Source organism: Aedes albopictus, chromosome 2 (genome assembly GCF_035046485.1).
Source record: "Aedes albopictus strain Foshan chromosome 2, AalbF5, whole genome shotgun sequence".
NCBI lineage: Eukaryota > Metazoa > Arthropoda > Insecta > Diptera > Culicidae > Aedes > Aedes albopictus.
The window spans coordinates 89,861,205-89,874,508 of NC_085137.1; the positions used below are offsets into that span (position 1 = coordinate 89,861,205).

Sequence of the window (13,304 nt, forward strand, 5' to 3'; positions counted from 1 at the left end):
TGTGAGGTAAGATAGCATTTTTTCAAACTTTCATCGTTTTGATTGATAAATTGCCTCATTTGTTAGGCATTCATGTGCGATTATCAATGAATTACCAAATGAAATAAAAAATGTACGAAGCGTCCAAGAATTTAAACGAATGATCAGAATAGATTAAATTAAGATATAGATAATGAGTTAAGTTTGTTTGTAATTATGTTTGTAAATTATCAAAAGATAAAATAAATGAATAATAAGTTATTAATTATTATATGCCCTGGCCAAGTTCGCAGGGGTTGACGGTATTAAAGTGAAGGAGTTTCATTTTGATTATTGTAATGTAGTGTTCTTTAGTGAAACATTAACATATCACCTTTTTAACACTTAAATGCGCCTCCAACGGTTCATCTCGAACCGGCTGCTGCAGATGGAGTATGGAGGCTGATCATATGCATCAGACATGTTCGATAATACCCAGTGGGAGTGGAGATTGTCGGATTTGCCGACGACATTACGCTCGAAGTCTACGGTGAAACGATCGAGGAGGTGAAGTTGACTACCGACCACTCAATAAAGGTTGTGGAGGCTTGGATGCGGTCCAGGAAACTGGAGCTGGCTCACCACAAGACAGAGGTGACGGTTGTTAACAACCGGAAGTCGGAGCAGCAGACGGAGATCAGTGTAGGAGAGTGCACTATCCTGTCAAAGTGCTTCGTCAAACACTTGGGCGTGATGATCGATGATAAGCTTACCTCGGTAGCCACGTCGATTATGCCTGTAAAAGAGCCTCCACAGCTACTGCGGCACTGTCCAGGATGATGTCCAATAGCTCTGCGGTGTTTGCCAGTAAGCGCAAGCTTCTGGCTAGTGGTGCTACGTCCATACTTAGGTATGGTGGCCCGGCGTGGGGCACCGCGCTAAGTACTGAATGCTACCGACGGAAGCTGGAAAGTACTTACAGGCTTATGTGCCTGAGGGTTGCGAGCGCGTACCGTACCGTGTCACACGACGCTCTCTGCGTCATTTCTGGTATGGTGCCTATCGGCATCCTTATCAGTGAGGACATGGAGTGCTTCGAAATGCGTGGCACAAGAGGCATACGCAGGACTGCCAGGATGGCCTCTATGGTCAAATGGCAGAGCGCGTGGGCCAGTTCCCCCAAAGGAAGGTGGACCCATAGGTTAATACCGAGGGTAGATAGTTGAATTAATAGGCGCCATGGGGAAGTTAATTCCACCTGACACAGGTCCTTACAGGTCATGGTTGCTTCCGACAGTATCTACACCGTTTCGGGCATGCGGATTCTCCCGAATGCCCAGTGTGCAATGGTTTAGAGGAAACGGCGGAACACGTTTTGTTCGTGTGCCCGCGTTTTCGCACAATGCGTGACCGCATGCTTGCCCCATGCGGGGAGGACACAACTCCGGACAACTTGGTCCAGAGGATGTGTAGGGATGAGGTTAGCTGGAATGCCGTTTCAACGGCTATCACCCATATCGTCTGGGAGCTACAGAGGAGGTGGCGCGTGGACTCGGAGAATGGCTAGTCCAGCTGCAGTGCAAGAGGTGGTCCAGGGGTTCGAAGTCGGCTTCGCAGGTCATACCGGTGCCCTGTGGTCGAGATCGACCCTTACAGCGATTAAGTGGCCGCGGAGAGGAAGTCCCGGTAGCGGTGCTGTCGTGGCGTCGGTCTACTGGGTTCGATCCGAGCCCGCGGTTGGAAAGGGGTCCCCGGCAAGGGTCTGGGTAGGTGAGACCCTGCTGTCTGCAACCTTCGGGTGCATCTGATAAGGCCTGAAGGGTAGTGATACCCTTGCTTACGGGCAGGTCAGATCGGGTTGCATGTGGGTATCAGTTCTTGATGTCCGCTCAGCAGTAGGGCGCGGGCGGGGTTGACCCTGCCCGCCTTCCGAGGACAAAGGGAGTGGCGAGGACCACTCGGGAAACTGGCTAAGCGCCAGCATGTTACCGTGATGGACTCTCCAGAGCGAGTCATCGATGTTCGTTGCTGCTAGGCTACGCAGCTAACCTTGAGGGTGCGATGTGCACTAGCCCCTCTCTGAAGCAATACCTTCTTGGTGGTTCCGGAGAGACGTAGGGTTTGGCGACCATAGGAATGTGTTCTAGTGGGTCGAGGAGAGAGTAGTCCTGGCTTTTACTAGTGTTGTAGAAGACGGCCTTAACCCCACACTACCCTAACCTTCCTGTTAGGGTGTCTGTTGAGCAGATTTATCCCCTTATGGTTTAGAAAGAAAAAAATACATGCTCGATAAATACGGAGGAATCGCCGGGGCTCAGTAGAGTCTACACTCTTAGAAAAAAATCATGTAAATTTAAGTTCTCTTGGATGCACATAAAAGGAGCGGCCCGTTTGACACAAATTTACGTCTTCTATCACAAATAATGTCGAGCTAGCAATCGCTAAAACCGAAGTGGCAGTTTCAACATATGAAAGTAAAATAATGAACTGGATTCAAACACTGGTCCGCTAATTGAGAGGCACGGACTATACCTCTCGGCTATATCACCGAGTTGTGAGGTAAATGATAAATGTAAAACTGTTTCTACCTACCTGGTCAGAAAGGTTTGTTGACATCTTGTGCAACCAACTCGAACTTACATAATGGATGTAAAATTAAGTCAAATTTGCCATTCAGTCATGAAATGTTTACGTACTTTGATGGTTTGCGTCACGTGTAAATTCCTAATTTTTTAAGAGTGTATTCCCAAACAATAGTTCCAAGTTGGTTGGATTTGAGAAGGTTTTGATGATCGTTACAAATTCTAATAAAAGTATTATAGGATTTGTGACAAGTTTTGGAATCCTTTACAGCCAGCTGACTTCAAAATGTTGTTTGGGCTTTCTTTCCCACGTTCGTTAATTTTGATATGTTTTTCTTCTTCTTCTTTATGGCTCTACGTCCTCACTGGGACATGGCCTGTCTCGCTTCAACTTAGTGTCCTTTGAGCACTTCTACAGTTATTAGTTGACTTTCTTTGCATGTCATTACATGAATTCGTATATTGTGGGGCAAGTACAATGATACACCACAGACAAATAGACGTAACTCTTAAAGGAAATTCATGTAAAACTTTTGCCCAGTGTCATTTTTATGAGCACACTACCACGAGCCTGGATAAAACAAAGAGCAGAAACGTCAAAATTGGAACAGTCGATCTAGTGTCATCCCCATAGTTCCAATCGAGCAGGAGACCTGTCAAAACGACAAGGATTCTCCACTTTGGTATACTCGAGACACTTTAGCACACTACTACACATTGCCTGTAATTTTCGTTTGCATCATTCAGCAACGTGTACACTGGCAAACGTCAAAGCGATCGAACACTAGCGCCTCTCGTGGAACGATCGCGCAAATCAAATGAAATTTGAATTGATCGTTAAAAATGCATGTGCCAAGCCGTTTTGAAGAGTGTTGCGTCTGTTTGTCTGTGGATACACTATGCCCAGGGAGTCGAGAAAATTTTTCCGACCCGAACGGGAATCGAACCCGCCGTCTTCGGATTGGCGACCCATAGCCTTAACTACTACACTGAGGCAAAAATTTCTTAAGAAATTCATTACAGCGGTCTTATGAAAAATCTCATAAGAATGTTCTTATGAAACGTTGATCCCGAAAGCCAAACTTTTTATTGCACTCCAACCGTTCCAACTTTCGAAGCGTCGATGGGCGCGTGAGTAAAGCACGCGTTCTACGATCTCGACGTCTCTGGTTCGATTCCAGGTTGCGATTTTGTTTTATATTGCGCAAAAACATTTCATAAGATGTCTTATGGAAACGATATCATAAGAATTTCTTATGGAAATCAAAACATTTTCTTATGTCGAAATTTCATAAGACACAATTATGCCCTTCATAAGATCAGTTTTCTCAGTGTATGAATTTCGGATTCGTTTCGTGCGTTTTGTGCGTTTATATCAGTGGAAAAAGTTTGTGATAATCGATCGTGTTCGCTATTGTCTCGAGTGAAAATCAAAACAATAGATGCGCGGGTGTTTAGTGTTCAGTATTGTGTTGTTCTTTGCTGTGCATGCATCGCTCCTGTTAGGGGTGAGTATGGCAGCATAATCGATCGTGTTCGCTATTGTCTCGAGTGAAAATCAAAACAATAGATGCGCGGGTGTTTAGTGTTCAGTATTGTGTTGTTCTTTGCTGTGCATTCATCGCTCCTGTTAGGGGTGAGTATGGCAGCATAATCGATCGTGTTCGCTATTGTCTCGAGTGAAAATCAAAACAATAGATGCGCGGGTGTTTAGTGTTCAGTATTGTGTTGTTCTTTGCTGTGCATGCATCGCTCCTGTTAGGGGTGAGTATGGCAGCATAATCGATCGTGTTCGCTATTGTCTCGAGTGAAAATCAAAACAATAGATGCGCGGGTGTTTAGTGTTCAGTATTGTGTTGTTCTTTGCTGTGCATGCATCGCTCCTGTTAGGGGTGAGTATGGCAGCATAATCGATCGTGTTCGCTATTGTCTCGAGTGAAAATCAAAACAATAGATGCGCGGATGTTTAGTGTTCAGTATTGTGTTGTTCTTTGCTGTGCATGCATCGCTCCTGTTAGGGGTGAGTATGGCAGCATAATCGATCGTGTTCGCTATTGTCTCGAGTGAAAATCAAAACAATAGATGCGCAGGTGTTTAGTGTTCAGTATTGTGTTGTTCTTTGCTGTGCATGCATCGCTCCTGTTGGGGGTGAGTATGGCAGCATAATCGATCGTGTTCGCTATTGTCTCGAGTGAAAATCAAAACAATAGATGCGCGGGTGTTTAGTGTTCAGTATTGTGTTGTTCTTTGCTGTGCATGCATCGCTCCTGTTAGGGGTGAGTATGGCAGCATAATCGATCGTGTTCGCTATTGTCTCGAGTGAAAATCAAAACAATAGATGCGCGGGTGTTTAGTGTTCAGTATTGTGTTGTTCTTTGCTGTGCATGCATCGCTCCTGTTAGGGGTGAGTATGGCAGCATAATCGATCGTGTTCGCTATTGTCTCGAGTGAAAATCAAAACAATAGATGCGCGGATGTTTAGTGTTCAGTATTGTGTTGTTCTTTGCTGTGCATGCATCGCTCCTGTTAGGGGTGAGTATGGCAGCATAATCGATCGTGTTCGCTATTGTCTCGAGTGAAAATCAAAACAATAGATGCGCAGGTGTTTAGTGTTCAGTATTGTGTTGTTCTTTGCTGTGCATGCATCGCTCCTGTTAGGGGTGAGTATGGCAGCATAATCGATCGTGTTCGCTATTGTCTCGAGTGAAAATCAAAACAATAGATGCGCGGGTGTTTAGTGTTCAGTATTGTGTTGTTCTTTGCTGTGCATGCATCGCTCCTGTTAGGGGTGAGTATGGCAGCATAATCGATCGTGTTCGCTATTGTCTCGAGTGAAAATCAAAACAATAGATGCGCGGATGTTTAGTGTTCAGTATTGTGTTGTTCTTTGCTGTGCATGCATCGCTCCTGTTAGGGGTGAGTATGGCAGCATAATCGATCGTGTTCGCTATTGTCTCGAGTGAAAATCAAAACAATAGATGCGCGGGTGTTTAGTGTTCAGTATTGTGTTGTTCTTTGCTGTGCATGCGTCGCTCCTGTTGGGGGTGAGTATGGCAGTATATTCGAACGTGTTCGCTATTGTCTCGAGTGAAAATCGAAACAATAGATGCGCGGGTGTTTAGTGTTCAGTATTGTGTTGTTCTTTGCTGTGCATGCATCGCTCCTGTTAGGGGTGAGTATGGCAGCATAATCGATCGTGTTCGCTATTGTCTCGAGTGAAAATCAAAACAATAGATGCACGGGTGTTTAGTGTTCAGTATTGTGTTGTTCTTTGCTGTGCATGCATCGCTCCTGTTAGGGGTGAGTATGGCAGCATAATCGATCGTGTTCGCTATTGTCTCGAGTGAAAATCAAAACAATAGATGCGCGGGTGTTTAGTGTTCAGTATTGTGTTGTTCTTTGCTGAGTATTGTGTTGTTCTTTACAGAGAAGAACATTAATCAAAACAATTAGATGATCGGTATTGAACCACAAAACCCCCACAACAATTGGTGAGATCTTTCCAATATTATTTATTTATAAATAATTCTATTTCAGTATATTTAACTGCATATAAGTTGAAAATTCGCTATTTTCAACATCCTTTCATCTATTGGAAGATGCTTCAGTTCTGGGCTCTTTCTAAGTTGATGAAGGGATTTATAAATGCTTGCAAGGACTTGGCCAGGTGTGTGGAGTTGAGTGAATCTATGACATTGAAGATAGTAGCGACATCAGCAATGTCAATGGAAATATTCAACTTTGCAACTCCATCCAAGATTTGTGCAAGTATTCATGCTATGCTATGCTATGCTTATATCAGTGGAAAAAGTTTGTGAAATGTGGAGTTTATGAAATTAATGTCGGCAACCGTGCCCAAGTACAAAAATAGTGTGATAGGCGGATTGCATCAAAAATCCATCTTTGGAAGCAACCAGCAATACAACGCCCATTCAGTTTTAAATAGGGTTCTGCTCGCGTTGTAACGTCACGAAAATGCACATCATGTTAGAATCGGAATAATCAGCCAAATTTGCTCGATTTTATTATTGCATTATCTTCACTGCTTCAAGAGGAACTTTATTCTATTGTAAATTCGTTTTGTGATAAATGGCTCGGAGGACCAAGTTAATGCTATCAGTCGTATGACATAAATACTCCTTCACGAAGGTTAATGGCACCCAGGGGGAATTACATATCCTTTTCTAACTGAAAAATCAGCATTTATCCGTCGCTAAGCGCTGCTAGCCGTGCAGCAGTTAGACGCGATTAGCGACGGTTAGGGGTGATACACAAATTATGTCACGCAAAAATCGACCATTTTCAACCCCCCTCCCCCCTATGTCACACTTTTTGTATGGGACCTTAAAAATATTTGTATGGGTTGTCACGTTTTGCAAAACCCCCCCTCCCCCTAAAAGCGTGACGTAATTTGTGTCAGAGATGCATTTTGAACGCACATGATCTGCGAGCGTGCCAAAATTGTTCCATTGATGCTCTCAAGAGCATGTTCAAAAATTTGAACACAATCTAGATTACTAGATTGAACACGGAGCGGTGTTCAAAATTGACAGGTCTGATGCGTTTTTCTTGGATTGGGAAATTGGAAGTAGGAGTTTTCTGTCAAAGGGAAAGCAAGACTACAATCTATTACAATGCTTCTGAACTCGTGATCGTTAGGAATTCCCCTCCAACGATATCATGGTGCCGTGATCATGGGCGTGCTTCTCACGCGCCTGGTTGGGACTATCAGAAACGCGGTATGGCGCAATAAAAAGCACGCCTAGAAATAGATGTCTGGGCTTGACCGGATGTAGTGAGAAGATCCCTTTTATTCGTTTCTTTTCGTGGAGCAGCCAAGTCTCCGTCGGTTGTCTCCACAGTCTGGGGCCCACGCATTTTGCCACAATTGCTCGGATGTCTTACAAATAGTTAACTAAATTAATAGGTGCTCACATTCAATAACATTAACCACCATTTAGTTGACTGACCATTTAATGTTCACCTCGAAATTCCATTTTGCAGTTTGGCGCTAGGTCTAGCCTTTGCAGGAAGAATAGCTGTATGACACATACGGTAGCAATGTGTTGTGCTATCAGTTGCTACTAGCTACGAAGAGCACTGTGATCAGGCACCTGAAATGTTTGAACATGAACACGGCTCACGTGAGCACAGCTTTTGAACAGAACATGAACAGAACCCCTAGCAACGGATAAATGCAGATTTCTCTGATTAGCAAAGGAGGTGTCATTCTTCCTGATGGCACCCATTTTCGGCCTACTAGTACCACCAATATTTATGTAATTTTGTCACTGTTATATCCAATAAATTGGATTAGAATTTCTCAAAAAGCTTTCAGCAAGTTTTGATCGGTTAAGAGACTAAAAAAATTTTTTAAAATAATCTATGATACAGACGGTATTTTTTTCAGCATTTTTAGATTTTTTTCTCTATGATGAAAAATTTTCTGGAAAATCTTTTTCTCAATTTATTTTTATTGAATAGCTGAGTTAATTTGGCGTCGATTTCACTGAAAAAAGTTTGTTCTACTAGTTTGTTCCCTGTAGTTTTTGTGATATGTATGTTTTTTGAAGTTTAGGGTGTTTTAGAAAATTTGGGAAATCGTAAATTTTCATCCTGCGTTTTCCGGAAAAACAGTCTACAACGTTTTTTTTTTTAAATTCCATATGTTCCATATACAGTTGACTCTCTACATCTCGATAATGAAGAGGCCATCGAGATAGGGGAGATCAAACTCAATAACCAATTTATAATGCACACTAGATTGAAAAAACGTTCGTTACTAGGAAAAACCGTCAACAAACAGATGTCACTTCGCCTTCCCAGAATGTTTTGCATCTATGAAACGAGATCTAGCAACTTGTAAAAACGGACATATCGACATATGGAGAGAAAATCTAGAGCATAAACGAATGTGATCGCATCGAGATAGAGAGATATCGAGATAAATGTTACATCCCGTAAACGAAGTATTTCTCGTAGTAAATAATGACGACCGAGTGTGTTCATAGTCAAGCTAAAACTAACTCATCTTTATTGCTCCTCATACATTCTGTCATCTGTGCTTCTCACTTTATTTGAGAACCCTTCGAGGGGTTCGGTGCTTTTACCGAATGGCTTACTAGCCACTACAACTCCTCATCCCTTAAGCTGAAGATAGTTAAAATCGATTATAACTGCAATATTCTGACAGCAAAATATGTTCATGCTTTACCGGAACCTTTACCTATAAATTCGAAAGCTTATTCAATAATACAGTCAAGCTGTTTTTTTACAAACGCCTCAATAAACTATTTCCTATTATATCCGGAACTCGATCCAAAGGCGACCTTCTTCTACGCTACGGCAGCCACTTCACAACGACATGGATCTTCGGTCAAGTCTTCGATATCATACCCGTGCGCCGTGCGTGGAATAGTACACAAAATCACATAATCCGATGCAGGACATCTTCTCATTCTGGTTCGGTTGTATCGTACTCACTGGATGCAGGTATCACAAAATGATTCAGCTTCTCCGATTATCCTTTCCCCCATTTGAGACGATGATCTGATCCGTACACCTCTGATCACAATAAAAATGCAAAATAGCATAGCAGTGGAAAAACCACAAGCAAAAGCACGTATGATGGCCACCGATGTTCCAATCACAACCAAGAAAAATGCAATTTTCTCTGCGATGAGTCATCAACTGACAAAAATCCGCAGCAAAACATCTATATGCATTAAACGACGATTGAAACAAACAACAGCAATTATGTACTGCGTTGTACATCCGAACATAAAACAGCGCGCAGCACCAAGTGAAATGCACTTTTTTTATCTCTTCTTTCTGGTCTTCTGGAGCAAAACAACAGATGCGAAAACAAAACACACACAGTCAAAAATCGGGTAGTGGCGATTTTACCACCCGGCGACCACAGTTGATCGTCATATATGTTGTGATCGTTGGTTGCGCTCGTTGCGCTTCGTGCAATGGAATAAATGAGAATGGCATTAGAAAAAAACAAGATGACGAAAAATGTAACAAATAAAAACCATCATTTCCCAAAGGAAAAAAGCCATCTAGAAAAAAAAAACGCTATTGTAAAAAACCAAAATGGTCAGCGCCAAAATCAGCAATAAAAAGCGTTCACTTCACATCACACGCCATGCTGAAAAAACAAAATGCACTCTACTGCATTAGTAGATTTTCATGCATAGTTCGTACAAAAACTGTTATCAAAAATACTAAACATTGCCTCCTGTTAAAGCCAGGTTTGCCAAAAAATCACGCCAAAAGCAGAAAAAAAACACCAGCGGTCGTGAAACGTACGAACATTAAAAAAAGTGACATGCACATCTCATATACACAACACGACAAAAAAAAATCACAAGCACGCTTATCGCCATATCACAATCACTTAGAAAAAAAATCACGCCAAAAGGTATTAATCGCCCGTGGTCGTGAAGAGTACTAACAAAAATCACACTAAAAGTACACAGCTGTCGGGGTCGTTAAGGCAATAAAATCACAGCACGCATGTCGCCAACGGAATTTGCACTAAACATTCACGCCAAAGGCAACAAATGCCGGCGAACGCGAAAAACACCGTACAAATTCCGACATTTCTCCTCGTCGACACTGTTACATCCCGTAAACGAAGTATTTCTCGTAGTAAATAATGACGACCGAGTGTGTTCATAGTCAAACTAAAACTAACTCATCTTTATTGCTCCTCATACATTCTGTCATCTGTGCTTCTCACTTTATTTGAGAACCCTTCGAGGGGTTCGGTGCTTTTACCGAATGGCTTACTAGCCACTACAATAAAGAGATATCGACATGTAGAAAGAAAAAATGTATGCGGATTGAAGGGACCGACCAAACCATTGAGATAGGGAGAGATATCGAGATGTAGAACATCGACATGTGGAGAGTCGACTGTATGATCATATATCCACGACCTCTAGCACTGGTGAAGTTTTCATGAAAATCTGAGACCTTTCGGCCCAAACTGTTCGATAATAATAAAAAAATCCCGACGGTAAAACCGTCGAGCTCTTTGAGAAGGTTTCTCTTGTCTCAGTTGGGAAGTGGGAATAAACTTCAGTTCTGATCTGACGTAGGGTATCGCGCTACTTGGGCGGTGGCTTCTATATTCGTCTGTTTTCCACTATAACTCAGTCAATTTTGAATCAATTGACTTGAAATGTTGTACACGGGTGGATACTATACCTATCTCACTGCATTCCAAAAATTGTGTCAATTGGTTCAAATTTGACTGAGTTATAGTGGAAAACAAACGAAAATAGAAGCCACCGCCCAAGGGGCGCGATTCCCTATCTGACTATGAACGTACTCGGTCGTTCGTTATTTGTAGTTTAGAAATTACCTACACCAAATGTCCAATCAAAATGAAGTTCAAGAACGTTCTACATAATATTTTAGCTTTCATTTAGTGCTAAGAGATCCCAAATCGGTTGACAGACGGCTGCTGAGAAACGAGCGTTTTTTTTTTTGGAGCGCACACACACAGCCATACATACAGGCAAGTTACAGAAAACGAACTTGTTTCCATGGTTACTTAGATAACACTGCACCGCCCAAAAGACAAACGGGCGAACACGTGCACTGGTCCAAGGTAAGTATATTTTACCTTACACTGGTCTATTCCATTCCAAGTGAATAATGCATATTACGAGCCGATTTTATCATAATGATGACATGTTGACAGCAGGTGCTGCACTAACATGTTAAGTAATGTTGTCACTTCGTAAAATGGCGCATAGAAGAATATGTTGTTGAGGCGGCAATATAGGTTGCCATGCCACAGCAGGCTTAAACAGAACGCGCGACAATGTATTTTCACAAAACAATAATAAATACTTCAACGACATACTGAATCGATATCCCTTGGAAAGCGATGTATTATTCATATCCTCCCGCTTCGCAAATTAACATATGTGTATTCCAAAGTGTTTATCCAACGGCACGAACTTATCATATCCAATGCATCTAGCTCATGTTGTTGATGTACTCTTCGACTTCCTCCTTGGTGAACATCCGGAAAAGGCCCCCGGGGGTCATCGTCATCACTTCTACGTTGGTGGAATTAAGCTTCTCTTCCATGACTTGTTTCAGGGTGCTGAGGGCTAAATTGATCGCTTCCTTGATAGTCATCGTTTGGAGGTAGTATTCCTAAAAATAATATTGCAAAAATTAGAATAAAAAAAAACAAACAAAAATTAGGGAAATCAAATAACAAACAGAATAGACAATGCACAATAGCTCATGGAAGAAAAATGTACTAATTTAGTAATAAAATAATAAGATTAATAGATTAATTTGTAATTTTAATTTTTTTAATTTGTAATTTGTTGTTTATTGGGTACGTTAGCCTATTAGTTTTACAAACCATGTATCAGGTCAAGTAATGTTGAAAGGAGTTAGACAAGAGAAGCAATTAAAATACAACGCAATCATTTCAAACAAGCTTATCTTAGACATTACCTGTAGATTCTGCTGTGCTCCTTCGCTACCAGATCCGATTGCCTTGGCGTCATAGCGAATGTACGTCCCGGAGGGATCCATGTGCCACAGCTGCGGTTCTCCGTTATCAATTCCGGCAAACAGAATCGCGACACCGAAAGGTCGACTCATGGCCGAACCGGTATCGTCGCTGTCCCCAAATTGAATTGCCAAACTGGAAACGGCCTGCGCGCAGGATTCCACCGACATTCGTTCGTCGTAAACGAACCAATGGTTTTGACACTCCACCCTTGCTCGGTCCAACAGGGTACGTGAATCGGCCATCAGTCCGGACGTGGCGCAACCGATGTGACGATCCACTTCGACGATCTTCTCCACTTTGGTCGGTTCCATCAGGGGTGACGTGATACGCTTTTCCACAGCCATTACGACACCTTTAGGATTACAACAAATGCATGAAACCGTAATCTTAATAATACTCAAAGCGGAAGCCTACCTTCTTGGGTACAAATCCCGATAGCGGTCGAGCCGAGTTTTATAGCTTCGATGGCGTATTCTACTTGGAACAGGCGGCCCTCTGGCGAGAAGGTATTGACACCACGGTCATATTCGGATCTGGTGAGGAACATCTGCAGGGGAAAATAAAATTGTTATCAAAAGGCTTCAGATTCTGCTTTTAGAATCTGGCTAGCTAATGTTCAGACGGTTCTTGCTAAAAGGTTATGTTACGAGTGACAATGCAAATCAAAATAAAGGAAACTGTTCGACAAATCGTTTTACTATATCATCTTACAATGAATCCACTATTTCTAGCATTTGAATATGGTATTATAAATGCTTATATTAACCTTTTAATACAATTTTTCAACGAACAAAGTCGGTAAACTAACAAAATCTCTTCAGCAAAAATGACAAACAATTTTTGAAGAAACAAGAACCGCAACTTGCAAGAAACATCAACAAACTGTCAAACTCTGATGTAAGTGCCCTGCCGAAAAGTGATGAAAGCACTTGACGAAACTGCAACGAAACAACGAAACCTCGCGTTCCATTTGAAAATGACCAGTCAGCAACATTACAAAAAAAAATATATTGGCTTCTAAAGGTCCTATCAGACATGAGAAATATTTCTGGCATTCGATTTGAATACACTCAACGAAAAAAACAATTGAAAATCATCAAAACACCTTATGAGTTTGTTTTTTGCTATAGTCCATTTTACGAGCCGAATATATGAATGAAAATTTGACAGGAACTCGCGTCCTAACCCGTGAAAATCAATTCACTTGTGTC

General features: G+C 42.0%; 1 protein-coding gene across 1 annotated transcript; it reads right to left on the reverse strand.

Annotated features, from left to right (window-relative positions):
• Positions 1-11,418: 11,418 nt before the first annotated feature.
• On the reverse strand, positions 11,419-13,015 carry LOC109427525 (proteasome subunit alpha type-5). Its single transcript, XM_019703080.3, has 4 exons — positions 12,860-13,015; positions 12,508-12,640; positions 12,033-12,445; positions 11,419-11,720 (listed from the first exon to the last, which is right to left on the reverse strand). Exons 2-4 carry the CDS (start codon positions 12,638-12,640, stop codon positions 11,538-11,540), a joined length of 729 nt encoding a protein of 242 aa, XP_019558625.2. The 5' UTR covers positions 12,860-13,015; the 3' UTR covers positions 11,419-11,537.
• Between the last annotated feature and the right edge of the window lie 289 nt (positions 13,016-13,304).

Coding starts and splice junctions, on each gene's coding strand:
- LOC109427525 (XM_019703080.3), bottom strand. CDS start 12,640: ATGTTCCTCACCAGATCCGAATATGACCGTGGTGTCAATACCTTCTCG. Junction 12,446..12,507: donor CGGGATTTGTACCCAAGAAG/GTAGGCTTCCGC, acceptor GTAATCCTAAAG/GTGTCGTAATGGCTGTGGAA. Junction 11,721..12,032: donor GAGCACAGCAGAATCTACAG/GTAATGTCTAAG, acceptor TATTATTTTTAG/GAATACTACCTCCAAACGAT.